Source organism: Arvicola amphibius, chromosome 5 (genome assembly GCF_903992535.2).
Source record: "Arvicola amphibius chromosome 5, mArvAmp1.2, whole genome shotgun sequence".
Taxonomy (NCBI): Eukaryota; Metazoa; Chordata; class Mammalia; order Rodentia; family Cricetidae; genus Arvicola; species Arvicola amphibius.
In genome coordinates, this window is record NC_052051.1 from 156,988,370 (window position 1) to 157,015,723 (window position 27,354).

Consider the following 27,354-nt stretch of genomic DNA (forward strand, 5'->3'; position numbering starts at 1 on the left):
AAACATAAAATACTGGCACTTTTATTGATGTGGTGTATAAATTTCAGTAACAAAATTTTCTCATGAACATAGAGCTGAAATACTGTCATGATTGGCAATTTGATATGATACTGTAAAATTTGCTACATTTCACGATTTTCACAAGAAAAATCTGAGCTTGGTTTGTCCAAACTCATGAACTCTCACTCTCTGTGTGACATACTTTTTATTCTTATTTTTCTGAACAGATTCTGAGAGTTGTGAAGAACAGCACAGTGTGATGAACCCCTTTATCCTTGCAGAAGGCAGCGGGTTGGCTTCATTCTTCTAACTCTCTTGGGAACGGTTATCTTCAATGATAATAGACCTCATGGGAGTCACGTTCACATATACGTATCGAAATTCAAATTGGCCACTCTGTGGGTTCTGAAAAACAGGCAGAAGTTATTACCCTTCCCAGAGCTTCGGCAGCACTATGCTCAGAGCCACGTACCCCACTGGCCCCATGACCCAAGACGGGCGTACCTCTTCCACTTCTGCATGCACAGTTCCTTGCCTCCCTGGTTCAGATCCCTCAATGTAGAATTTCACACGGATGCGCTTTAGCCCATTTTTTACATATTCAACAAAACTGTCAAGAAAACATAAAGATGCCATCCAAGTTCCTTTTATTTAAAGTTTATCCTAGAGTTCTCCCAAGGACACTGTATTACCTGACGTGCTGTCTCCGCCCACGTCCTGACATTTCCCCGTAGCCTTTCAGAGGCTCACCAAACACGCTGATCACCTGCAGAACACAGACCATGCTTCTTAGAATGACTCTTTTCATGGCTCCTATATAACAATTAGTTTCTGAAAAATCAAGTGATTATTTGTTTGCACATTCCAAGTGATTTTACGGAAAAAAAAATCAGCATGGTGAAGCCCCTTTACAAAAATGGTGACTCAAACAAGAAAGCTAGAAGTAAAAGGGCATTATGTAAAATTATATTGTAAATAAGGAAACATCTCATGCACAGGGACAGAAATGGGCCACTCTGTTGTAGCTTGAGAATGATACAGGCTGAGGTGAACCTGTCCCCTCTCCTTACAAGAAACAAAATAAACCAAAGTATTGAAATATTTCTCTACTAACACTCACTTTGGAAGATAAAATGGACAGACATTTGAAATGAAATTATTAGGTGTCAAGTGTTAAAGGCTGTGAGGTAAAAATGAAATTTTAAAGCCCTAATCACAGTGAGGAAAAAATATCAATAATGATGCTGCTAGAATAAACGTGCAAATCTTTTCTTCCTAATGAGAAAATTCACTTCATGTAGAAAGTTTGCATTGCACAAATAGAATATCAGATGATATTGCTGAGTGTCCCTATTACTGCAAGCATTCATGAAAAGGAAGGTGTAATTAAGTACCAGACACCTAAAACCTCTGTAGCACGAGTAATAAAAAACCAGAGACAGATACTGGGGTTCAAGCAGAAGACCAGAAAAGCAAAGCAGCCAACTAATAGAGAGAGGCCTTTAAACTTTACCAAATAGTCAGACTGAATGGGCAAGATCCTGTCTCCACGAATCCTCAGACTCCACTCAGAACTCCAGTGAGTTCCTGCCTCTTCCCGTTTATATTCTCCTCTCCACCCAGCCATATGGCTCCTGTTTCCACGTCCATAGTGCTGGGATTAAAGATGTGTGACTCCCAAACACTAGGATTAAAGGTGTAAGCCATTATCACATGGATCTGTTTCTGGGTCAATCTTGTGTAGCCCAAGGGTAGCCTTCATCTTCCAGAGATCAGTCAGCCTTGTCTCTAGAGTTCTGAGATTAAAGGTGTGTGCCACCACTCCCTGGCCTCTAGTGGCTTAGCTTTGCATTCTGATCTTCAGGCAAGCTTTATTTATTAAAATACAAATAAAATTATCAGCACATTTCCCTTTTTTGTCTAAAATAAAAAAGAAGGCTATAACTAATATAAAACTATATATAATAAATATAATAACCATATACAAGATATACAGGCAATAAGTACATCAATAATGTCTAGTCCATTAGCATTTGACAAGTTCAGAGAAATTACTCCATATCTATCCTATCTTGGTGAGTCCAAAGTCTTGTACCTAATTTACTTTCTATCACAAAACTTGCTTTCTGCATCTGGTAAGCAAGGAAAACTATAAAGACCTTGTCTTCAACTCCCTCAGAGACCCAAGAGGGAAATATTATCTGAGTAAGCAGAAAGTGTGAGCAAGTGACTTCCAAAAAATGTGAGAAGTGACAAAACAGCTGGTTGCCTGGACGGTCACTCATGATTTCTCTGCAATGCTGGGGCATCCATTTTCCCCCTACAGGCCTAGCACATATGACAGACTTTTCTGTGAAGCAGGATATTCTGAAGGGCTCCTTTCCTTGTCTTGCCAATGTCTGGCAGTCAATTTTTTTTTTGTCTTGCTTGTCCAATTACAACAGCACACTGTCAGCAGTCAAGGAAAGGGCCTTTTCTTGCCCAGTGGCTTACTTTTGCCACAAAGAAAATAAACTCCTTGTGGAGTTTCTTTGATGCCCATCATCTTCTCCAAAGTAGATTGGTGCTGCCAGCAGACGTGTCTCATTGTCAAAAAAGATAAAAAAGAGTCTGGTATTAAAATATATTAAATGCCATATATTCTATAGATCTCTGAAGTGTTTGAAGATGACCTATTTAGACATATTTATATTTATATATTATATACATTATATTATATTTATATATGTTTGACCTGAAAAAACACCTACTGTGAGTATAAGTTAGACTGTAATAGGTGACTAACTACTAACCTGCATTTCCTTATTACCCTAAACAGTTGGTAGTAGTAACTTTCAAGAACTAGAAATTTGCATTACATTGTTAAATAAGCTGTCTAGGTACAATACCTTGAACAAGATTAGAAACATATGTATGGTATGTTTCAACAAAATTAATCCCAAATATATAAAAGTCTAATCTAATGTAAAAAATTTAAAACTAGTAGTTGCTTTTAAAAAGTATAGATTCAACAATCTACCTTTTAACTTATCATATCTATATTCTTGCTTTTTTCTTTTCAGAGTAGATTCAATAATCTACCATTTTATCCTATCATATCTGTATCCCCCCTTTTGCTTTTCAAGTCAAGAATCTTGAATCTTATCTCCTTTGTTTTGCTCTTTTCCTGACCATGACCAGTAACAACTTGTAATCAATTATCCTAAATAATGACAAATATCCATAACCCAATGAAAGACCAAAAGCCACCCACTCCTTCTCTTGGGAATGTGGGCGTCATGTTCTTAAATTTACTTCCTGCTTTCTTGGGGGGGGGGGCAATGGTATCTTTAGGGGATCCTGAAAAGAAAAATCTGGGTTAACTGTCAAGTCATGGGAGAGGTAGCTGTATCATCTGTTGTCCAGTCTCTGCACAATGGGAAAGTGGAGGGCTTGCCTCAAGTCCTGGCTAGACTGGATCATCTCAGCTAGCTACCTAGAAACTGTTCGGAGCACGTCACAGTCCAAAGCTGATCTTTAGGTGGTGTTTGCAGTTAAGTGGTGTTATCATAATCCTGGAGGAGTCGTCCTTGAGGGGCCCCATCCTTCTTTTGGAGGCTTCAAAGGCCACTGTTAGGCGTGCTCATGGTTCACTGCAGCAAACTGATAGAAACTCAAACCCAAAACCATGTACAGAAAGGTAGAGGAAACCTTTTCCTAGAATTAGTTAGTACTCTATAGGATCATTACTATCATGACAAAAAGTTAAAAAAAAATATATATATACAATATATATTAATCTTATAAAATTTATACCTTAAGAAAAGTCAATATAAAACCAAAGGATTGTGAGATTAGTGGCAATAAAGTAGTCCTTAAGTATTTGTTTTTCTTTGTCCCATATCAGGTGGCTCTTCTGACATGAAACAGAGATTTTGGATTACTTTAATAAGCATGCTTGAGTTTAGAGATGAGAGTCCCATTCCAACTCCAAATTCAGCTTTCATCTTTAATTAAGATGAGATTACAAAAGACCATTTGTCTTACATGTCTGTAGAAAATAGCAGACACAAACATTTGGGAAGATTTATGAAATTTTATACTGCTGGAAATATGATATAATAATAGGCCAATGTATTATGTCTCTAGGGATATGTTTTCTGGGTGATTTGTCCTTTTTCTTCATATACCTCACCTGTGCTCTTCAGATCCCTTAGCTAGATAACTTTATTCTTCTGAAAAGACAGAAACAAAACCCTTCCCCAACCCTAATTTTGGGGAGATTATCTTTTGACAAGTTATATGTGATCAAATAAAAAGCATTTCTTGGTTTTATAGGTTAGTTTAAACAGTCATGCTGTTTGATGAACTATCATCTCTTCTAATTAAGAGATTATTATTGATAATATTATATGATCAATATTGTCATATTACAAATATGGTAATTATTATCTCTGGTTCAAATCAAATTTTTATCAATTTTGATGCTGTACTCATAGCTTTTTTTCTCCTGTGGAAACAAAATCAAAACCCCTTTCCCAATATAACACATGTCCTGGCTTCCATTCTGAAGTCAGTACATCTTTAATGTATCTCGGCTGATTTAATTTTGCAGTTTTTATGCTATCCAATGTCTCTCTGCAGCTGTTGTTCCTTTCTCATTAGCATTTAGAAAATTCAAAGTTAATAAAGTGTTAGGCAATCTATTTCTGGGGGCCTTTATTATCCCTTTCTGTTTGTTTAACACATCCTTTAGAGTTTGATTTGATCTTTCTATAACTGCCTGCCCTGTAGGATTATTTGGTATACCTGTACTATGTTTTATATTATAATAAGCAAGAAACCGTTTCATTTTCTTAGAGACATATGCTGAAGCATGGTCTGTTTGTCTTTGTGCAGGTATACCCATGATGGCCATAACTCCTAGCAAATGTGTGATCACTGAATCAGCCTTTTCCAAACCTGAAGCAGTTGCCCATTGAAAACCCGAGTAGGTATCAATGGTGTAGTGCACAGATTTTAGTTTTCCAAATTCTACAAAGTGGAACACATTCATCTGCCACATTTCATTCTCTTGGCTACACTTCTTCTCAGTCTTCCCCTTTGTGGTTGAGGACACAAAAGGAAAAATGCCACAGAGCACCAGCTTCTGAAGCACCCACCCTGAGGCAGAGGCATTCAGCACCCAGGAAGAACTGACAATGGTCACTGCCGCAGCTGGGAGGAAAGCATGCGCAGTGAGCTCCGACTGCCAGGATCAAAGTGAATCGGTGCACAAGGACCTAACGACACAACGGCAACCCAAGCAGCCCATCATACGATGTCACTGCTGCAGACGTGACGCGTTCCTGCTCCCCAACACCTTCTCATCAGGGAACTAACCTCAGGATGTGCTCTGCATTTTCCTAAGGCTTTCCCATAGATGATATTAGGACTGGATGAAGAAAACAGTTCTTTGAAAACTGTATATAACAAGCCACCTGAAAAAGCAGAGAGAAAGATGAAGCACAGCCATGGGGTGAGAGGCTGGGGAAAGGTATCCAGGCACTTGCTGGGCTTTGCGACCTGTAATGCTGACGCCGAAGAACACCACTATCAAGTAGCTGAAGTCTCTTCCGGCTTCTTTCACTGCAAAGAAAAATGTTGAAAGGTTACAGGTGTGTCCACAGTACCCTGGCCCCTGGGGGATCTGGGCGTTCCTAGCAGGTAGCATGTGGTGGTCAGGCCCAATGGAACATTCTCAGCAGCTGATCTCAATGCTCCTGAGCTTTAGTGTTTCAAAAGAATCCCTCACCCAAGCACTAACCAGGCCTAGTCACGCTTAGCTTCCAAAAGCAGAAGAGAATGGGCTGTTCAGTATGGCACGGCTGCACACAGGGCCGAGCCATCTGTGTACTTCTTTCACTGAGTAGCATAATGTTGATACCGTTTCCTTTCTAGTGGCATAAAACCCTATCAGTCTCCAGAGTGAGAACGGCCACAGATGCAGCAACATGGACAGAGGTCTGCCCTGTCCGGATCAAGGTTCAATCAACCCGAAGACAAGGGAACAGAGGGATCCAAATGGAAGCAACTCTTAATGGTACCACCTCACAGGTCCCCACCGACTGGTGCATGAAGTTAGTGAACGGAAATTGGAATTGGAAGGTAGTTGGCCAGGATGGTCTATGAATCAAATAAACCTACAGAGACTGTTCTTATTTTTCTGTACTAAGTAAGAACATGTGGGGAGCTAAAGATAGTCAATCAAGATATATTATGTATATAGACACACATTATTTACACAAGTGCATGTTATGTGTGAAAAGCTACATCATCACAGTGTACTTTTTCACGAATGCTGAGAACATTTACATCTTTGGTACACTTAGGGGTTAGTACAGTCACATTAGGAACCCATATTTCTCTGACTTCAGTCCTTAAAAATGAGGAAATAAAAAATTTAACAGGTGGTATTTTTTCTGCACTTTTCCCCATATGTACAGTAAAATACTATAATAAGACCACTCATTTAAAGGTAGTATTTACTGTAATATATTTGGGTTTTAGTACTGGTTGTTAACCTGAACTGTGTTCAGGCGGCTGGAGAGATGGCTCAGAGGTTGAGAGTATTTGCTGCTCTTGCAGACAACTGCAGTTCAGTTCCTAGCACCCACATCTGGTGGCTCACAGTTGCCTGTAACTCCAGGTTCAGAGGATCTGACAACCATTCCTGGCTTCCATGTTCACCTACATTAATGTACACACACACACACACACACACACACAGAAAACCTTTAAAAAAATAAAAGAAAATAGAAATATTGCATCTTGCCAGGCAGTGGTGGCACATGCCTTTAATCCCGCACTCGGGAGGCAGAGGTAGGCGAATCTCTGTGAGGTCGAGGCCAGCCTGATCTACATGAGTTCCAGGACAGCTCCAAAGATACAGAGAAACCCTGTCTTGAAAAAAAAAAAAAAGAAAAATAGAGAAAAAGATATATTGCATTGCATCTACTAAAATTTATATAATTCATGGGACTGATCTCAACAGTAATTGCTTCACAAACCCAATCTCTTTACTAGGCTCAGTGGCTGTTGGCTGCAATGACAATCTCTACTCCATTACCCATAACGTCATAAACTACATGTCAATAGACACCACCATGTGAGGCCCCAAGTTGACAGCACAGTAACAGTTAGACTAAGACATAACCATAATTGTTCTTGCTTTCCAAATCAGGTCATTGGCCTGAACAACCCAGAATCCTGTTCCTCCCTACACTCAGTCCTGACAGAAAATTTCTAATTCAAGCACCAAGAGCTCTGTAATATCTACTGTGTGTAAAGGTGATTATTACACACATCTGCTAAGTTTTAAAAACTCCTGTTAAATATTACATTGTAGCTTTCTTCATTCTTCTGACTTGACTTAATATTCTCACACAAGACCCTCATTTCTTGTGTTTCTGAAGTCCTCTGTCTCTCTTACTGAATGACAAAACACTTTATTGACTGACAATGATATCTCTTCCTATTTATCCACACACTTATTGTTCACAATGCAATAACTATACCAAATACAAGATAATTTTCAAAACATTTATAAAGCTGTGAAAACTGCGGGTCGACACTGTTTGGTTGTAAACTATATGTTTAACAGTTCTTTTTAATGATTTTAATCTGTATAATTTCCTTATCCCATCTTTAAACGTGAACTAGGCATGGAATGGTATTTGGCAGGTTAGCTGGAGAGGCAGATCTTCACTTAAGTAGTATCTATCTGTATGTATGTATGTATGTATGTATGTACGTACGTACGTATACACTCTATTTACCTTTCTGAGACACTGAGAGGCCGGTTTCTCCTCTCTGATTTCCGTGAACAGACACTTGCTTGCTGCTGTCCTCTTTCGCTTTCTGGGGGTCTGGTCCTTGGGTCCAGAAGGTTTTCCGGGTGAATCCAAGCACGGTTCTAGGATGCACCGTTTTCTTCTGCTCGAGCAGCCCCCATCTCAAAGGCTGAGTCTTCAAGCAAGCTTTGGTGTGCACAAAGTGTGGCAGCAACTGCCCGCCCAAACACCCGGGCAGCTTCTCCATATGCTGCACAACTCGTAGAAAAGCACAAAGCATGTTCACAAAAACCGCGGGGCTTCGGGACTGCAACTTCTAAAGCTTAGTAATTCACACACTCAAGTGAACGAGTCATAAAATCCAGTCATTCACATTCCGCAGTGTGTTAGGCGGATATCAAGATGAAAAATCTCCGAGAGGTTACGCACGCCTTTATATTTTTTTTTTCTCTCTGGAATTAAAACGCCCTATTTACCTTACTATTGACATTCACATCTTGCCCGCCATGCTTTCGCAAAGCACCCTGGGAAGCCCCATGCGCCTTGGGAATCGCAGTTTAAGGACTTCACTTTTTCCTGTGTACCCACAAAGAAGGGAAGGCATGATGGACTACGTCTCCCACAATGCACGGAGAAAGCCGCAGTCCAGGAGGCACTCCCAGACGCCTTTGCGCGGATCCCAGCGCGTGCGCTCAGTGTCCTTAGGGCAGGCAGAGACGGGGACGTTAATGGCTGCTTGTTTTCATCTGGAACTTGCAGATTCCGACTGGTTGTGAATTGAGTCTTCTCATGGCCTCTCTACAGAGGACTGTCAACTGAGAAGTCCGTGTCATGGGCTTGCCATAGTTATGAGAAAGGGACAATTTCAGCGTGTCCGTTTCCTCTCTAGAAATCAGCTGACAAACGTAGGTGAACAGGGCCACAGGCCAATGGCCCCGCGCTGTGACCGGCGAACCCTCATCGGCATGACCGGGACGGCAAAGACACCGACCCGGAAGCGCCGGGACGCCGTTCTGGACGCAAAGGCGGAGCTGTCCACGGGGAAACTCGACCCCAGTCCGCGCGAGCCTGGCCGCCGTCTTGCGCATGCGCGAGGGGCGGTGCCTCACTTCGGCACTGTGTCTCCATGGCGACCAGACGCAGCCGGATGCAGCGGTCGGGACGTTTCGGACAACAGGCGCTGCGCGGGTCCCTGCACGGTGATGGCTGTGCCTGGGACAGCGCGGGGGCGGCCGCGGGGCGCTCCGCGTACAGGTGAGGCTCGGAGCACGCGGGTGGGTCTCCCTTCGGAATCCTATCCCGCTGCTCTTTCCAGAGTATTTTCATTGGTCCCAGTCTGGCATGTGACTGCTGTTTCTAGTTTTAATTTTTTAACGCGGGAAACATTAAGAACGACAAAAGGAAACCTCTCCATCCTGGAAACCTAGGGTACCTCAAGTTAGGACACAAATAGAGGTGCTTTCTAAGGAGGTAACTGGTATTACTAAGCCTTCCGTTCGTTCATTGGTTTGCCCTGTGGTTAGGCTCTGTGGAGACTTCCAACAGCTGGAAGTCTGCAGCAGCGCACGTGTGAAGGCAGGTGAAGACCTGCGTTTTAGAGATTTTAGAATGAGAATCAGCTTTTTCTATGGCCCTGTAACTTGGAGTAGAATGGATCCATCGAAACCCAGTACTAAGGAGGTGTTTCTTGTCATCGGGACGGTCTCGAGGCTTTCCTTGGCGTTTTTGTGCACGTCTCCCACCAAGCCAAGAGGTTTTCTAGGCAGCCACATCTTGTTATATGCAGCCCTGTTGTAGTTTGCTGTGTTTCTAGTAACTGTAAGAGCCTGCACGATGACTGTTCTGTGCTCAAGGTTGGTTTTCTGTTTCTCTCAAGGAGTTTCTCTAAGCCAAAGGTATTCCTGTCTCATAGTGTGAGAGAACAATGTTAACACATGGGGGAAAGGCTCTGAAATCTTTATTCACCCAAATAAGCACCTTAGTTAACTTGCTTCCTTGTGGGCTGTTTCTAGCACTGTACTGTCACTCCAGTTAGATCACGGGGAGGGATGATGCTAAGAATTTTCTTTTCTTCTGAGACAGGATCTCTCTGTGTAGCCCTAGCTGTCCTGAAACTCACTGAGAGCCGCCTGCCTCCACCTTCCAAGTGCTGGGATTAGAAGTGTGTGCCCCCATGCCTGGCAAGAATTTACATCTTGAGGATTTTCATTTTATTCCTGAGGCTTCTTGATGTATAGATGCAGCAGTCAAGTACATGCTTTTAAAGTACCCAGATATCTTTGTGGAGGCATAAATAACCTGTTAATGGGTTATGTCAACTACTTAGGTCCTTTGACCCTAACTCCAGGGCCCTGTCCTTTGTCCTTCCTATGTCCCCATTCTACCATTTTAGAAAGATGATGTTGTTATAATAGGTCTTGAATGAGTTCTCAAGATGCTGGACAAATAAGGTTTGTGACAGAATGGTGACATTGTTTACAAAATGACGAGAAAGACTGGCCTTTAAGCTGGAAGGTTGAAGTTTGAGTTAATTTTCTTCTATTCCTCAACTTACTCTTTACATAGTGGTCTGCATGGGTGGGCAGGAAGAATGTTGTCAGAGTCTTTGATTTCTTTTTAAGCTGGGTGAGCCTTCTGATAGGTCCATTTAAATAAAGTACCTCTCATGATGGTGTGGGAACCTGCTCCCTCTCAGCCTGTGAATTTGACTATGCTTTGAGAAGGCAGTTATTAGCCCTTTTGTGGTGCATGCCTTTAATCTCAGCACTCATGAGGCAGAAGCAGCTGGATCTCCAAGTTCAAGATCAGCGTGGTCTACAGAGTGAGTTCCAGGACAGCCATGGCTACAAAGAGAATTAACACTTATAAATATTATGTACTGTAAGAAATACAACAGAATGCATGTCAAGTTTAGTTAATTTATATCTAGTCTGATTTATTTCACACTAACAAATACAATTTAAAATTATTTTTACAAATGTCTTGCACTTATTCTAAGCTCTCAGGAAAAATGTTCACTCGAGATGTATTTACTGCTAATCCATTGTCATTCTTTTCTCTGACCTTTGTGTACTTGAAAAATGCTTCCAAACTACACAGTGGGTTTGACATGGAGCTGTTTGAAGATACGTGTTCAGTTCACCGATTGTTTAGTGGACTGGCCCATTTACAATGCCAAGCCAGTTTCAGGAAGAACTGAGATGTGCTTTTCAATCATGCCAAAATTAAATTGATCAATATTTGAAATGGTAAAAAGAACTCCAAAAGGGTGGTCAGGAGAATCTTGGGAATCTTGGGGATGTTCCTCTTCTAGCTTGGGACTATGATATCTTTTTAATTATCTAGTCGGAGACTTGGTTGTCTTTTCTATGAAATGAGAGGAAGGGATCTTTTTTGAGTGTTTTTTTTTTTTTTTTGAGACAGGGTATGTCTGTATAGCTCAAGCTGTCCTGGAACTAGCTCTTGTAGACCAGACTGGCCTTGAACTCACAGAGATCCGCCTGCCTCTGCCTCCTGAGTGCCAGGATTAAAGGATTGCACCGCCAATGTTCAGCAAGGGGGTCTTTTTTTAAAGGCAGATAGAAGAAAGCCATTAGAAAGGAGCCACACTGTTTTAAGAAAAGTATTAAAAAACATGTCTGTAATAAAATACTCTTGCTTTTCTTATAAATATAGGATGCAGTAAGTTTTAAAGCATTTAATACATTCCTTTGTACAGAATATGTCATTAAGATGCATCTGAAGAATAAACTGGTAAGTAAGCTGCAGTAAATGTTTTAGTCAGACAGGCATTCTGCTTGGTGGTATCAGATTAGGGAAAAGCCTTTGGTACCTTTTTCTTTTCTCAATAACTGGTGCCAGAAAGTACCTACCTGCCTAATCATTACTTATTGTTTAGGGAGAGCAAACAGCTTGATTTTGCGGATGCCATAATATACATTAACTACAGTTTTTGCACTCATAGAAAAGAGATAACTGTTCATTTCATGAGATTTGCTCAGCAAGTGAATTAGCCTTGGTGCTTTGAGCTGGGCATTTTTTTTGGGAGAACTATCAGAGCACATTTTCTTGAGTTAAATCATATTTCTAGAAATGGAATTCTGACTTTAAAAAATGTGTTTAGATGTTAATCTAAATATGTCTTAGGAACCAGGTTGATCCTGAAAGTGGTTAGGCATTGGTGAGTGAGAAATGGGTAATATGCACTCTATATTGTACCTTAAATAGCACGCAGGGTGTGGGGTGTATCAGCAACTGATGTGTGTATGTTGTACATTGCTCAAAGAAGTAGCTTCTAGGGATTTCCAAGAAAAATGAAATATTCACTAAGAGCACTCAGCAGGGCTACTTCCTAAGAATGGGATCTGTGGACTGTGACTCTCCGTTGTTTCAGATCTCCTTCAGTCTGCTAGCGAACATCAGTTGAGGACTCACCCAATTCAGACTTGTTTTAGGAACTTTGAAAGAGTATATTTATGTCATCACATCTAAAAAGCTGTTAATTATAAGATACATTGTTTTATGTATCTCTAAACAGATAGCTAATTAAAATATTATTTATTGACTATAAGGTGTTAAAGTGTGGGAAACTTTAGGATAGAGGGACTTCTGTGCCTAACTAAAGATAGCAAACCAAAGGTTAACTAAAGGATAGTCCATGCTATCCTTTGAAATTGCTTTGAAGATCAACAAAGTTGTAGGCTGCCTTGACAGATCTAGCTCACAGGTAGGAAGTTATGAAAAATCTAAGGATTCTACCTTCAGTAGGTTTCTGTTATATTATTGAAAGTGACCTTTCAATATATCTGTTTTAGATAGATTTAATTGTCTACTTGGCACAGCCCACAACCACCTGAGAAGGAATCTCAGTTGGGAACTGCCCAGATCAGATTGGCCCCAGGGCAGGGCTGTGAGTTGCTGTGTTGTTCATGGATGGAGGAGGCCCAGCCCATTGTGGGCATCGCCATTCACTGGGCACTTACGGTCCTAGGTGTAGAAAGCCAGTTAAGCCCGAGCTTGTGAGTGAGCTCCACGGGTTGTGCTTCTCAAGCTCCTCTAGCTTCCTGGTCGTACTGATGGACTATAACCTGTAATGTGCCCCTTTCTCCTCTGAATTGTTTCTGGGTTAGAGCATTTGTAAAATTAAACTAGGACAGCCTGTTTCTCCTTTTCCCTTCGTTCCCCTCCATCTATTTGGGGATGCCCTGGTGACGGACTGGCCGTCTATAATGAGCACCAGTACTGCACTGTAAAGTGCAGATTTTAGCTTTATTAACCTAACACACACTTGATTTGGACCCCTCCCTTCCATTCCCCTCCATTCTTTTCTCCCCTTTCTCCCTCTTTAATTTCAGAGATGAAGTTTTGCATTGAATAATCTTTGGAGTCTATTGATCCTTCAGAATTTTGCAAAGGGGAACAGATAACTCTTGGTAATTATTATATAACTTGAGTTTCTCACTTTTACTTTCAGAAAGGGTTTTGGAGTGAAGTTTGCTAGAGGCTCACCTGTGGTGAGGCAGCATACAAGGCATGGCCAGTACAGTGAGAAGTCCTCCTCCATCTGTTCTGTATCCCTGGACAGGTATGTAGCCTGCTTCTCACGGGGCGGTGGGCTTTAAGCATGGGGTTTTTAGAGAAAATTATAGTGCAGCATATACCAAGTTGCTATTTTGAGCTTTCTAAGAATAGGATTGTGTAGGAAGAATGTACAACACAGAGTTTGACATGAGTCATGAGCCTGTCACCATTATCCTTATTAGACTAGTTTTATGAAACTAAACTTCTAAAGGTGACAAGTACACTGAATTTTCCTTCTATTAAATTGTTCTTCTTAATTATTCAGTTCTTGGTAGATAAGAACCAGTGGAAAGCAAAAAGAAGATCATGTTTTTCTGAAGTTGTACAGCCTATGGAATGTTTTTTTTTTTTTGTTTTTGTTTTTTTTTTTTTTTTTTAGATCAGTGGTTTGGAACTCTTTGTCACTGTGAGATTTATACTGTGACCATTGGAACCAAAATTCATTCAGTCTTTTTATAAAAATTGTGAACTGGTATTAACATGCCTATAGATGTGTGTTGCAATACCTTTGTGGAATACATTGATGTAATTAGCATCCCTTGAAGCCCTGTAATGTTGGTATTTTCATGGAGAGACATTTTGCCTCAGGATGCAAAGCCTGAAGACTCTGTGTATTGCAAAAATAATTCGCAATTGGACATTTAATACTGTATCATACTTGGTTCAGTCAACAGTACCATATTATATATGCACATTTCAATGTACTTATTTTAGTATGTTTTTACACATAAAGTCAAAAGAGATAATTAAGGACATCAGTTACGTCCCTTTAAGACCCTTTATTCTGGGAATTGGATCTGATGCTGTACCTGATGCTGGGGACACACAGTGAACCTTTACATGTATTTTCTAGAAGCTGATAGACTAGTGAGAGAGAGTTTTTTTTTAAATGAAAAATTGTAAATTTGGAGTGCATGCTGTCAAGGAAATGAGTTCCATACTGTAGAATAATACAATCAGGTGGTAAGGAAAGGCTTTCTTGGGGAGGTGACATTGAAGATGGAAAGTAAAAGTTGAGATTAAAGACCTTGGAGAAGAAGGTACCAGAGTGGAAACCCAGAGGTACAGAGACAAACTTACTATAAGAGGCACCCTGATAGCTAGTGTGAGGCATAGGCTCCCATGATCCTGGGTAGAAGCTGGACTTCTAAAATATCTTGTTTGCATGCCTTGTCTCTCTGTTCCAGGAGGAGGGATAGAGTGAGACAGGCAAGTGTGGAACATTTGGAGGTATAACTGACATTATTCATAAGTAAAATAGATGTCCTTGTGAGGAGTAAATAGACTGTCAGCTCCAGCAGATGTGTGGATGGAGGTACTGCCGCAGAGATGGGAGAGTTCCGGGGAGAGTGGGGGATGCAGGAGAGAGTCCTGTTGATGACAAGGAGTTTGCAGAGACTCCACAGGTCCAGTGCTAGCTCTCCTGGAAGTATTGGGGGATTTGGGGCAAGAACAGAGAAACTTGTCTTATGAGGAAGCCCAGAGATACTGGGACATTGAGAAGCAACCAAGGATCCAGGAAAGACCTATGAGAGGGGAGGGCCAATCACTTATTTTTATGTTGTTTTGTGTTTTGTATTTATATTATGAAAAACAAAGAAGAGGAGGATGTAGAGACAGTAAGCAGAGACAAGCTGGTGTGTTTTATTTTGTTGTTTATCTTCCCTGGAAGCTCTGCAGCCAGTGGTGTTGCAGAGGTTATGTAGCAGCTAGAGAATGCTTAGGGAGAGCTGGGCTTGGGTCAGTAGGTAAATATTAAGGTGAGACATTTTGGTCATGGTTCAAAGGCTGATGTGATGATGGAGAAGAGGGAGGCCCGAATAGAAGACTGAAGGCTTTGAGGACGTGGCTGGGAATCCAGGGCCAAGGTGGTTTGATAGACAGAAGCGATAGTTCTCTGAAGAAGCTGGGTTGGGTTTAAGGGTGGGGATGATGAGTGTACGCATATTGGAGTGGATTAGTTGTATATGGTGTGGGCAAAGCCATGTTTGTAGTTCAGTCACTGTATTAGTTACCTGTCTGTTCTTTTGATAGAACACCTTGTCTACGGCAACTTACGGAAAGAAAGTTAATTTTGTTTATGGCTCCAGAGAGTTAAGAGTCCATGGAGCAGCATGCTGAGAGCTCACATCTTGAACTGCAGACACAAAGTAGAGAGGGGACAGGGTGGAGGGCAAGGCCTCTCCAAGTTTGCCTGTGGTGACACACTTCCTCCAGCAAGGCCACACCTCGTAAGCCCCTCCAAATAGCAGTACCAACTGGATTGGACCAACTATTCAAATACCTAAGACTATGGGGTATAATTTCCCATTCAAACCTATCCCCACAGTATTGAAAATGAATATATACAAATCAGCTGAGTTTCTTAGGGAAGACCACTCGCTAAAAGCAGAACTTTTGTTCCCATCTTTGTTTCTGTTCTGTCTCACTCACTCATGCCCTTTCTGTCTTTGTTATTCCTTATCTTCATTCCAGGGATTATGTGAAATAGTTAGAATCCAATAAAAAGAAACCCAGTGTGGGTGTAAACATTGGTTAGTCCAGCTCAGTAACAAATTCATTAAGTAGTAAATATGAATGTATTATACAGGTCTTGTGTAGGTCACCAATGCTGCTGTGAGTTGGAGTAACAGCCGTGTCATGTCCAGAGGACGGCATTTCACAGAACTCTTCTGTATTCTCTTGTTCTTCCATTCTTTCCCTCTGTCTTCCAGGATGTCCCCTGAGCCTTGGGAGGAGTGGAGTTATGTAGCTATGTCTCATTTATGGTTGAGCACTTATTCAAAGGACTTTGAACAGTGAAGGATAGATGGGATTAAGATACATCTCCCCATGCTCAATTCTGGTGGCTACAAAGATGGAACTTACTCAATGCCTCACTTGCATGGGTCTTTATTCAGTTAAATTCCTACAGTTACTCCATACCTTTCTGAAATGTTTTTATGATCAACTTAGTTTGAATTAAAATAATTTAAAAATATAGGCAGAGACTTTTATAAAGAATTTAAAATATGAAAGGACAGGCAGTGGCTAGTCCTGACGGTGACTGCCTTAGTACTTTTCTGTTGCTGTGATGAAACGCCATGACCTAAAGCAACTTAGGGAGGAGAGGATTTGACTTACATGTCTGGAATCTTAGTCCATTGAAGAAAGCCAAGGCAGGAATGCAAACTGGTCTGGAACCTGATGCAGAGGCCATGGGGGATGCAAGGGTATAGGGTGTGGGAGGTTGGGGTTGGTGGTGTTGCTTCCTGAATTGCTTCCTTATCTTGCTCAGTTTGCTTTCTTATAGAACCCAGGACCATGTGTTCAGGGATGGTACCACCCACAACTGGGGTCCAGCCCATTATGACCTCTCCATCAATCATTAATTAAGAAAATAGTCTACAGGCTTGCCTATATTACTGACGTATTTTCTCAATTCAGGGCTCTTCCTCAGGTGACCCTCTTTGTGTCAAGTAGGCTTAAAACTAGCCAGCATGGTACCAAAACTCCCCACCCCAGTTTTGTTGTCTCTACCATTTCTCATTGAAGGTGTCTAACACTGATTATGAATATTAAAGATTTCATGGGCGAGGGCAGGGAAGATTTAACTAAGGTGAGGCTGCCTGTTCTTGCAGAAGCCTTGAACAGTGGGTGCACTCACATGGTGACAGGGATCAAATATGTGAAGAATTAGCTGGCTCTCTCCAAGGATCCACATTATTCTTTCTTAGTATTTTCAGGATTTTAGAACTAACATCTCCCTATGAAATGTTTGATCACTGAATTCTATTAATAAATAAAATTATTTTAATTATTAAAGTCACAAGTAGAGACTGACCAAACCATTTGAAGTTGGCCCCAAAGGGTTTTCTTAGTCCTTTATCGCTATGTGTTCCTTCTTCCATTTCTTGCAACAGTCTTCAAAGCCCTGTTCATTTGCCCTTCAGCTAAATGCTGATACAGATGCTCGGAGGCCCATTCCTGATTTCCTCATGCTGCCGGATTCTTATGGTGTGTGTCGAATTCTGCAACTATGAAAGTAGAAGGAATCTCGATAATAAAGTATAACATTCATTTGGGCATAAAGCCCTTCAGAAGACTCTATGAAGCCTGAAGTTTTCTTGAACTAGAGAGGAAGCAGTTAGTGTCCCTCTATGAGGACATTTAGCAGGCTGGTGAATGAGAACCTGAAATGCAGGTTAGGTGTAAACACAGTTAATGTTTCCAATTCTAGCAGCATTATTCATGGCGAGAATGTGTTTTCATCTTCTAGTTCCAGTATTTCAGCAGAAATATACCATCATGATAGAGTCATTGAACTGATGTGGTTGACATACTGAAAAAGTCAGTTCTCTGTGTCTTATGCTCTCTTCATTGGTCTATGCAATGAGAACTGTAATAACCAGAAAATTGCAATCAAGAAATTAATCAAGGATGAGAGAAGAGTTTGCCTATTAAATAGATGAGTATGGTAGTAGCCCTCTCTTTAGTGATGCATAGCCAGTTGTATTCTGGGTAATTTGTAGATTCAGTATCTGCTATCTTGTTTAATTTTCTTCCTCCTCTCTCAGAATGCCCTCTGAAGTCTTGCTGAATATATTTTCCTACTTGGATGCTGTGAGCTTGCTGGGCACTGGATGTGTGAACAGACGCTTTTATCGTTTGGCCAGTGACAAGTAAGGGGACTACTATGTCTGTCTGTTCTGTGTGATAATAGAAGTCATGAAAATTAGTAGACAGCCATTTGCTAAAAATTAAGAGAATTAACTTTAATCCTATTTTAGACAATAATGTGTCTAATGCTACATGTAGTCATGTATTTCCAAACATTTGCATTTCTAGTATCAGGTTGTTCTTTGTGGATATTGAAGATAAAGCCTATTCCTCTCATTCATTCACAGAGCTTTTCACCTAGTTCTTGGGCAGATGGTGTGCTCTCTACTGGCGGTCATACAGATCATAGAAAAAGAAGTGTGTGTGTGGGACTATGAAATTACCATAGCTTTTCCTCCAATATCTGCCAATCAAATGTACTTGATACGTGGAAAGAGTGAGAGAGGGGAAGAGAGAGACACAGCATGTGGAGGCTTGGGAACCAGGGAGACTCCTCAGTTAGACTCTTGGGCATCTATGAATAAAGAGGAGTCACAGCTTCTATTTTTCTTTGTGAGCTTGGCCTGTACCTAGAATTTCCTCTTATACAGAGAGAGATGGAGTGCCCCTAATATCTACTGAGCATGTTGTGCCCACTTTTTGGCTTTTTAGGGTTCTCTCTTACTCAGCATCAAAGACCATGCAAATATTGACTCCATATAGACCTTGCAGGAATGTAGTTGGTTCGATGTGGAAGGTAAATGGGGAATGACAGATAGGGTGCAGGGTTTTCTATTCTGGAGCATGGCAGGCGGGGAACATTCTCTATGGTGGTTCTCAGACTCTAGTCCATGAGAGAAGATGCACAATCAGCTGGGAAAATGTAAGACTTTGGGTTCCTAACTCTGCATCTGTGAAGATTATAGCTCAGTGCTTTGGATTGTGACTTAGTGGTTTGGAATCCATATTTTTACAGTTTATTCAGGTCATAGTAATGAATAATCTAGTTCTGAAATGACTGGTCTAATATATCTTTGATGCTTTGGTGTTTTTTGCCCTTTAAGTGAGGAACCATAGTAAACCCTCTGTTCACACTAAGGTTGTCCTCCACCCTTCTCACTCTGCCACAGGAACATGCACCTGCTCCAATTGAGGAGGGAGGTTCTTGTCTTTTCATTAAAAAAGATACAAGAAATTCTTATGCGAGAGGATACATGTTTTATCTACATCAACTACTAGATGGCATTTGACAATAATTTTGGAATGAATATAGATAATTTTGAATCATTAAAATGTGTATGTATTCATGCATATTTGAATATCCCAGTCTTGGCTGCAATTACATGATCTGTGGTACAGTGGGGGTGAAAACAGTAGCTACCTCATGTATTTATTGGGAGGAGTAAATGAGTTAATGTGTGTGAATTACTTAAGTGACAATTGACATGTGTGCTCAGGAAAGCTTAACAAACACTGAATAAAGTTATATTTTAATTACTTTCACTATTTTATCTTTTTGAAATTGGGGCAGGCATGTTCATTGTTAAAATTTAAAGATAGGAAGCAAAATGGATGTAGAATATGTTTCCTCATTGTTTTGCATGTGTGTACAGCGCTTACACACGTCCATACCCACAGTAAAACCAGATTCACCCTTATGTACCCCTGTGACTTTCCTGTGATTGAACTCCTATTCAGTCATCTAGCAGAAAAACAACATTTGATGATCCCAAGTAACATGGAATTCTTAATTTAAACTTGACTCTGGAAATAGGCTTTTCCCTTTTTTATGTGCTTTTGGGGATTGTGGATCTAAAACATTTCATTTCAGACTGTGGTCCACTGTACACATGAAGACAGGCAAATTCTTCATTTAATTGGTCTATTTGAAAATTAAAAATTATTGTGCATCTCTAATGTATATATTGTTACAGGTACTTTACAGTGCCTCCACATTGCTATACTTTATCCCTTTCTTCCAGTCTTACTTGGAGAAGAATCTACTCAGCTGCATTTTCATCAAAAAGATCCCATTGGAAAGTTCATTCAGTGGAGGAGACAGCCACGTCTGTGAGCTTACTGTCAGTTGAGGATAAAGAAGGTGGATACTGGAAGAAAGAATATATTACAAAGCAAATCTCATCTGTGAAAGAAGCACTAACCCAGATTGCCAAACCTGTTAACTCCTACACAGGTCTTCCTACGAAATTCAAAGAGGTCCTCAGGTGTGTAGGCTGCTCTTGGACGCTTCACTGGCTCCTGGACGGAACCACGGGATCGTCCAGGTTCTAACCCAATGTTGTCATATCCAGGTGTTTTAGACATACAGTGGATGTGCAAGGTTTTTACTTAGTTTACAGACTGAAGGATTGAAACATGTGCTAGGGAAGTGGATACCATGAGCTACATTCCTAGACTAGGTGAACAGTTTATATTAGAGGGTGCTGTTTCTGATTTTGTGTGTGTGTGTAAAATTTACGAGACATTTTGGTATTGGCTTACGTTTTTATAAACAGAAGAAGCAGCCTCATGATACTGAGTAGGTGTTGGAGATCCCTTCAGCCTCATGATATTGAGTAGGTGTTGGAGATCCCTTCAGCCTCATGATATTGAGTAGGTGTTGGAGATGCTGTTCCATTGCCTGACCTGCTAGTCATGGAGCAGGGATTATCTGCTGGAGGAAAGAAAGGTTCAGAAGGTGCTGTGGGTGAAATATGTCAGGAGTGTGCCAAGGGTTTTGACTTTGTCTTTAAGGAAGTAGATATTATGGAAATACATATAAAGTATGTGTGTGTGTGTTGATACAGAGTTTTTTCTTTGAAAGCACTTTGAGCTTTCTTTTCTTTTTCTAGAGTATTTGGCCTACGTTTTGCAATTATATTAAGAGAGAAAAGTGGAAAAGAACACATCATGCAACATGCTGATGTTTCCTTCAATGATACATCTGTCACTGTTGTGTGGTATGGCAAAAATTGGCCAAAGCTTGCCATGTTGTCCACCCTGGATTTGTGTGGGATGACGCCAGTTTTTGCAGATCGGCATAAAACCTTTGACCCATATGGGTAAGTACTAATTTATCAGCACATTGACAAGGACTCCTGGAACCTAAATATTGTATTTCTTTGAAATTAAAAAATGCCATTCGTGTATTTTCATTCACTTGTGTGTCAGAGGACTTCCTGTCATTCTGCATTGCTATGAACAGAAGATACTGGGCTTGTCACATTAGGTCTAAATTAAAATTTCTTGAATCTTATAATAGTAAAAATGATAGTCTAGTTTTAAAATATTTTTATTATTTTATAGTTTGTTAGGAAATGTGTGGCTTTTCTGCATTTTCACTTTTAACTATTTTAACAAACAATATAAGATTAGCTTATTCTTCAATAATTATATACTAATTTTGTTTAAGTACTTTATAAATACAATTATCACTTATTTTGTTTAAGTACTTTATAAATACAATTATCACTTATTTTGTGTGATTTTTCTCTTGAATTTACTAGATATGTGGCCATGTGTACCTGACTCCGCCTCCGTCTTCACACCCGTACTTTGATATGATGCAGATGGCTGTTAGGGTGAAGATCAGGAGACTTAGTTGTGAAGTCCGTAGGTCAGATGATCACTTGTCCTACTGTGGGATGGCTTTGTGCTGAGCCCTCATGCACTAAGAGGCTCACTCCTGCTTCTCACAGCACATCCCACCTCCATCAGTGCCATTGTCTTGTAGAACTGGATTGTGGAGGTGTAGATCCTTGTGTCAGATGTGTTGCAGCGTGTGGTAGTGATGCCTTCTCCGTGGTTGTGCTGCTCTGTCCCACCTCTTTGACTCTGCAGCAGTGTCTTCTACGGTGATTTTTCTTTCCGTCTTTGCTTACTGTAATTCTTATGGCTCCCTCTCATCTCTGTCCCTATGAGAAGAGACGATGTTAATATTATGGTTTCCCTGCAGTGGGCCTGCTGTTGGCTCCTCTGTAGTGCCAGCTCTGTGGCTGTTTAGTGATCATACTCAGACCTCTCATTGCTGCCCATGCTTGCTGAGTTCTGAAAATATCAATGTAAAAACATGGGTTATTTTCCTAATTAGATTACTAGATATATTTTAACAACACAGTTACTTTTTAAAGTGATATTGTTATCTGGATAAATCTAAAATTTGTATGATGAACTTCAAGTTTTTCTGATATAGTAGGTAAGTCGTATACAGTCTGAAATCGTGTTCAGAGTCGGAATCCACACAATGCACTGTTGTGATGGGATGGTGTATCGTGAATTTTTGTTTGTAGGCAGTGATACAAATTAGTTAACAGTTAAAAAATGATCTTGAAAGGCTATGGATTACAGATCATGTCATGTTGAATTATAGAACTCACATAAAAGTATAGTTCTCCCAGAAATTGCTACCAAGGTCAGGAATACTAATTACTGCATAGCAATGAATGCTAAAATTCATTGGGGAAAGTTAATCGAATGTAATTTATTTCCATTTAAACTCTATGGACCAGTCTTTGATCACTAGTAATAAGCAGAGCTGAAAATGTGTCCCACGGATCTGCTTTGATAGGCCCCTCTTTACAGTTTATAGGCCAGTGCATTCATCATGAAGAATAGATCTTTGTCTGTGTCTTTGTGATAGCCAGGCGAGACTTTGCTCCTTTACTTAAGCTTGCGTTTGTTCTGCTGTGCAGTGTTTCTGGGAATATTGCAAGTGCTCGTGGAGTCCTGTTCAGATCATTGCCCTGTAGCCTAGACCTTTCTAGATGAGCTCTCAGCTGTACTCAGTCCCTGTGCCCTGTGCCCTCCAAGTTTGTGGGAATGGTTGTCTAATGAATGTTCTCCGAGGCCTCAGTGGCCATGACTGGCTTGTAAAGCCAAGGTGATGAGGACTTAGTTTGTTCCTGGAGTCTGTCTAACATTTTCATAGCCATCCTTAGAGTGTTTCCCAGCTGTGTTACATTGAAGGTGAGGGAAGAAGCTTCCTGCCATCTCTTGACCGTGGCAGCAGCAATGGCCGCCAGCTATTGAGCACCTGTTAAGGGTGTTGTGCCGTCATGGCATTCTTTCTCTGGACTGTCTGGCATCCCTCTGAGCAGCTGTTGTCACGTGGTTGGACCCAGTCTGTGGTGCTGTAAAGCCATTGTCAGCTGGAGCAAGGTCCCCCTGGGTTTTCTTGAATTTATTCTTGTGTCACTGGTCCGTGTTTGTCATCCTCCAGACGTGTTCTTCATGTGCGGAGTCGGTTTTAGTTCCTGTGCCACAAATCTTCTCACCAGCCAGTTCTGCCACCTACTTATTGTTCTCAGCATAAAAATCCCTTATGAACACAGTGCTAGAATCCTGTCCTGTGAGAGCTGCGGTTGGCTTGCTGCCTTGCAGTCCTCTGTTTGAAGCAGTGCCACAGCTGACCAGCTTGTTTCTCTCAGCATCTGTGTATTTACACTGCTGTCTTGAGTACCTGGTGCGGAATCAATTCCAGGTGCTGTGGTCCAGGACCTTGGGGACTTTGGCCTAGTGCTCTGGCTCTGTTGCTTGACCATTGAGGTCTCAGCTCCTTTTCAGCTCCCTGAGCTGTATGTTGTTGTCTGTCTTACACTGTATTTGTAGATGGTGTCTAACGTCTTAATGTGGAACATATTGAAGGGGTCTCCCACATATTTGAGTATTTACTCTTGGACATTAAGACTGAGAATTCTGTGTGACTCTCTCATGAAAACACTCATGATTTCAGCTTACATTCCTGTTCTAATATTTCAGTTTTCACTGTTACTCAGCTCTACCTTATAAAAACTTTGGAAAAAAGGCACATCTGCTCTCAGAGGAAGAGTGAGAGGGAGGGAAGGAAAGAGATAGTAGGGTGAAAAACTTGGTGTATTTGCCTCTCAGTTGTACAAGGCTCCATAATTCTGTCACTTGGTTTGAGCATGTCAATGTGCATAAATTGCTCTTCAAAAGCATTTTTAGTTACACGAATAAGACTTGACAAAAAGACATATTGGAATGTTCACAATCTCTCTTCTTTCTTGGCATGGTGTTCCAAGCCCACGTTGGCTGTCTTTAATTGCAAAGTATGATCTGGATCATTTGAGGGAGCCTAACATCTTTGGCTGTGACAGACTTGTCCGGATATTCTCTCTAAATCCTGGCCTTCTGGTGGGGCTATGGCAGGTAAGATGGAGTTCATGCACAAACTGTGTAGTCTCCCTTGACAGTCCCATGTTTGCACACTGTTATATATGTAAGATGGAGTTCATGCATGGACTGTGCCATGTCCCTTGACAGTCCCACATTTGCACACTGTTATATATGTAAGATGGCGTTCACTCATGGACTGTGTCATGTCCCTTGACAGTTGCACGTTTGCACACTGTTACATGTGAGACTGAATGTAGACTTGGAAGCATTCAGTGCTGATTGGATGATGGGCACCTCCTCTGTCTTCCTGTTTCTACTGACAGTTATTTCTTTAACGTTAGGGCACTTCCCCCTTCCTCTCCCAGTAAGTCTATTTTCCACTCTCAAGTCTTTCTTTGCCAAAGTTTCTTGATAGTACATGCCCAACATGGAGGTCTCTAAGATCTTTCTGACTTGTGGATGTGACATGGAACACACTCTGCCTTCAGGGTCAAATATCTAAGAAGTTGTTCTTTCAGGTTGTGTGTTCTGTTTCACCAGGCCAGGTTGAGTTCTGATCCTTTTGAGTTTTTGTTTTTTTGTTTTGTTTTTTAAATTTTATTTTTATTTTTGTTTTTTTGAGATAGAATTTCTCTGTGTAACAGCCCTACCTATTTTGTAACTAGCTCTGTAGACCAGGCTGGCCTCATAGAGATCTGCCTGCCTCCGAGTGCTGGGATTAAAGGCCTGTGTCACCAGCGCCTGTTTTTTTTATGGAATTATATCACTTCCTCCTTTTGCCCCTCCTATCCACTCACAGGTCTCTTCCCTCCAACCCCTTTCATGCTCCTCCCACTCTCAAACTGATAGCCTCCTTCTATTATTGTTACATATACATGTATCAGTATGCATGCAGACATATATAAATACAACCTGCTGGGTTCATTTTTGTTGTCTGTGTATTTACAGTTTTAGAACTTGCTATTGGATAACCAACCAGGGAGCTCAGTCCTGGGAAAAACTATAATTCTCTGTCTCTCAGCTCTCATTCTTTGCCTGTAGTTCTATGTCTAGACGTGGGACTGTACAACAATTTCCTTTTTCTATGTCAGCATGCCTATTGGTTGTGCTATTGTTTAGGTCTTGTTTATGCAGTCATTTCTGAGACAGACTGACAGCGAACTTACTGATGTTCTGACCCTTACAATCTTTATGCCTCTTCTTCTGCAATGTTCCCTGAGCCATAGCTGCAAGAGGTGTGATGTAAATGTTTCCACTAGAGCTGAGCTCCAAACCACTTGCTCATCTCTGCATGGTCTCCATTTACTGTAAAGAGAAGCATCTTTGATGAGGAGTGGTAGCTACATGCACTTATGGTTGTCAGGATAAGGTTTAGAATGGGGTAGAGAATTATGCTGGTCTAGCAAAGTGGCCACAGTAGATTCTTTCCTGAGGCCCATGACCTCACTAGCCCTAGGAAGTTGGCTTGCTTTTTAGTACCAGGCAGGATTTCCCTCCTGTTGAGTGGGGCCTTAAGTCCAATTAGCAGCTGTGCCACCTACATTTAAGTACCACTGTTTTTCACCTTTGCAGATGTCTTACTGTGCTGGTTGTTGCTGTGTTTATGGGTGTTGCAGCTGGGTAGGACTATTAGTGTCTCTCCCTTGCATGGTATTTTCTGGTACCACAGAAGTTAGACCACAGTAAAGAGGCTTTCAGGTCGGATCCAGCTTGAATCATCTGAGTCAGTCTGAACCTTGTATCCTAAGTGTGCAATGTATTCAGCTATAGGGGCTTACCTTCAACCTCCGAGAGGCAGCCAAGGCAACAGCAATAGTCTATATTGTTAGGGAGCGACTTATACTACCCTGACCAACCATTCAGAAGAAGGTTCTCATGGGTTATATTCTGGGTGGTCACTTGTGGATTGCAGAACAGTGTGATAAATCTCTATGCATCCTCATCTATTTAGTTTTGAGGCTTTGGCTCTTGGCGCTTTTATGAGGGCAGTTCACGGGTTGGTTGAGAGTACTGTGCCTCTGTGTGCAGTGATGGGACAGAATCAAGTTTCTGTGTTCTGCAGCTTTCATCCATCTTGTCCTTTTTATCAGCTGACCATGGCAGCCATTGTTTCTTTCCTTTTTATTCTCTCCCTCTCTCCCTCCCTCCCTCCCTCCCTCCCTCCCTCCCTCCCTCCCTCCCTCCCTCTCTCCCTCTCTCTCTCTCTCTCTCTCTCTCTCTCTCTCTCTCTCTCTCTCTCTCTCTCTCTCTCTCTCTGTGTGTGTGTGTGTGTGTGTGTGATTTGAGGATGGAGCAGCAGTTTGCTTATCCATTTTGTGACTTAAATTATGGATCATTTTTGTTTTAGAATTATGAGGACTGTTTGGAGAGTGGCACCTTCAAGCTTATTTTTCAGGAATAGCTACAGCAGTAAGCATACATTCTCCTACAACCACATTTTCCGCTGGGCAAGTGAAGAAATGAGATCTAGTCATTTCTACTGCATTTGCCAACAAGCAGTTATTTGCAAAAGAAACATTGTTCTGTTTGCTCTCTGTTGCTGTGATAAACACCATGACCAAAACTTGAGTGAGGAAACAGTTTATTTCCTACTTACAAGTCACAGCCCATCATCATTGAGGGAGATCAGGGCAGGAAGTTAGGTCAGGTAAGAGGCAGCAGCAACTGTAGAGGAAGGCTGCCTGCTTGCTCTCTAGCCTCTGCTCAGCTAGCTACCATAGACAGTCCAGAACCTCATGCCTGGGGTGCTGGCCCTCCTGCATCAATTAGTAATTGAGAAAACATCCACAGGCTGGTCAGATCCAGACAGAATCTCAGCTGGGACTCTTGGGTAATTCTGGGATGTATCAAGTTGACAGCTGAAGCTAACTAGGAGGAACATTGTCCAGTAATACTCAGATTATGAAATTACCAGATATCTGTAGGGTCTTATCAGATTGTCTTCATTTTTGAAAATAGTTTGAAGTAGCTTGAAATCATCTCTCTCTTTTGTTCACATGCACAAGTATATATATATATACATGCATATGAATATATGAATATTATATATTATTTATGTATACATATAAATAACATGGAAATCATTGTGTTTAATAGGGCACTTTGCTATTGCACATGTGTAGGACATTAATTCTTTTGGGGCTACATGTTCTGCAAATTGAGTGAATCATGATCCAGCTCTTGGTATTGTGTGCAAGTCTTATAGTAACACTTTATTGGCAACAATAATGCATACATCTTCAAGGTGATA

General features: G+C 41.1%; 2 protein-coding genes and 1 long non-coding RNA gene across 8 annotated transcripts in view; 2 read left to right on the plus strand and 1 right to left on the minus strand.

The window, feature by feature from the left end:
* Positions 1-6,175, plus strand: part of LOC119814090 — a 35,990-nt gene extending 29,815 nt beyond the window's left edge. For all 4 annotated transcript variants that reach the window (XR_005285354.1, XR_005285356.1, XR_005285357.1 and 1 more), the window contains 2 exons: positions 4,879-5,636; positions 5,920-6,175. This is a non-coding gene — a long non-coding RNA (uncharacterized LOC119814090). The remainder of the gene's footprint in view (positions 1-4,878; positions 5,637-5,919) is intronic.
* On the minus strand, positions 6-8,837 carry Timm21 (translocase of inner mitochondrial membrane 21). The gene is made up of 6 exons (XM_038329391.2): positions 7,797-8,837; positions 5,545-5,607; positions 5,362-5,459; positions 693-766; positions 505-610; positions 6-405 (listed from the first exon to the last, which is right to left on the minus strand). The coding sequence occupies exons 1-6, from the start codon at positions 8,089-8,091 to the stop codon at positions 307-309; spliced, it is 735 nt and encodes a 244-aa protein (XP_038185319.1). The 5' UTR covers positions 8,092-8,837; the 3' UTR covers positions 6-306.
* Positions 8,314-27,354, plus strand: part of Fbxo15 (F-box protein 15) — a 49,615-nt gene continuing 30,574 nt past the window's right edge. The window contains exons 1-6 of one of the 3 annotated variants that reach the window (XM_038329390.1): positions 8,314-9,065; positions 13,285-13,395; positions 17,948-18,052; positions 19,952-20,194; positions 20,822-21,031; positions 24,011-24,137. In XM_038329390.1, the coding sequence (XP_038185318.1) occupies positions 8,938-9,065; positions 13,285-13,395; positions 17,948-18,052; positions 19,952-20,194; positions 20,822-21,031; positions 24,011-24,137 (924 nt within the window). In that variant the 5' untranslated portion in view covers positions 8,314-8,937. The remainder of the gene's footprint in view (positions 9,066-13,284; positions 13,396-17,947; positions 18,053-19,951; positions 20,195-20,821; positions 21,032-24,010; positions 24,138-27,354) is intronic. The other 2 variants (XM_038329387.1, XM_038329389.1) reach the window with 2 other exon arrangements.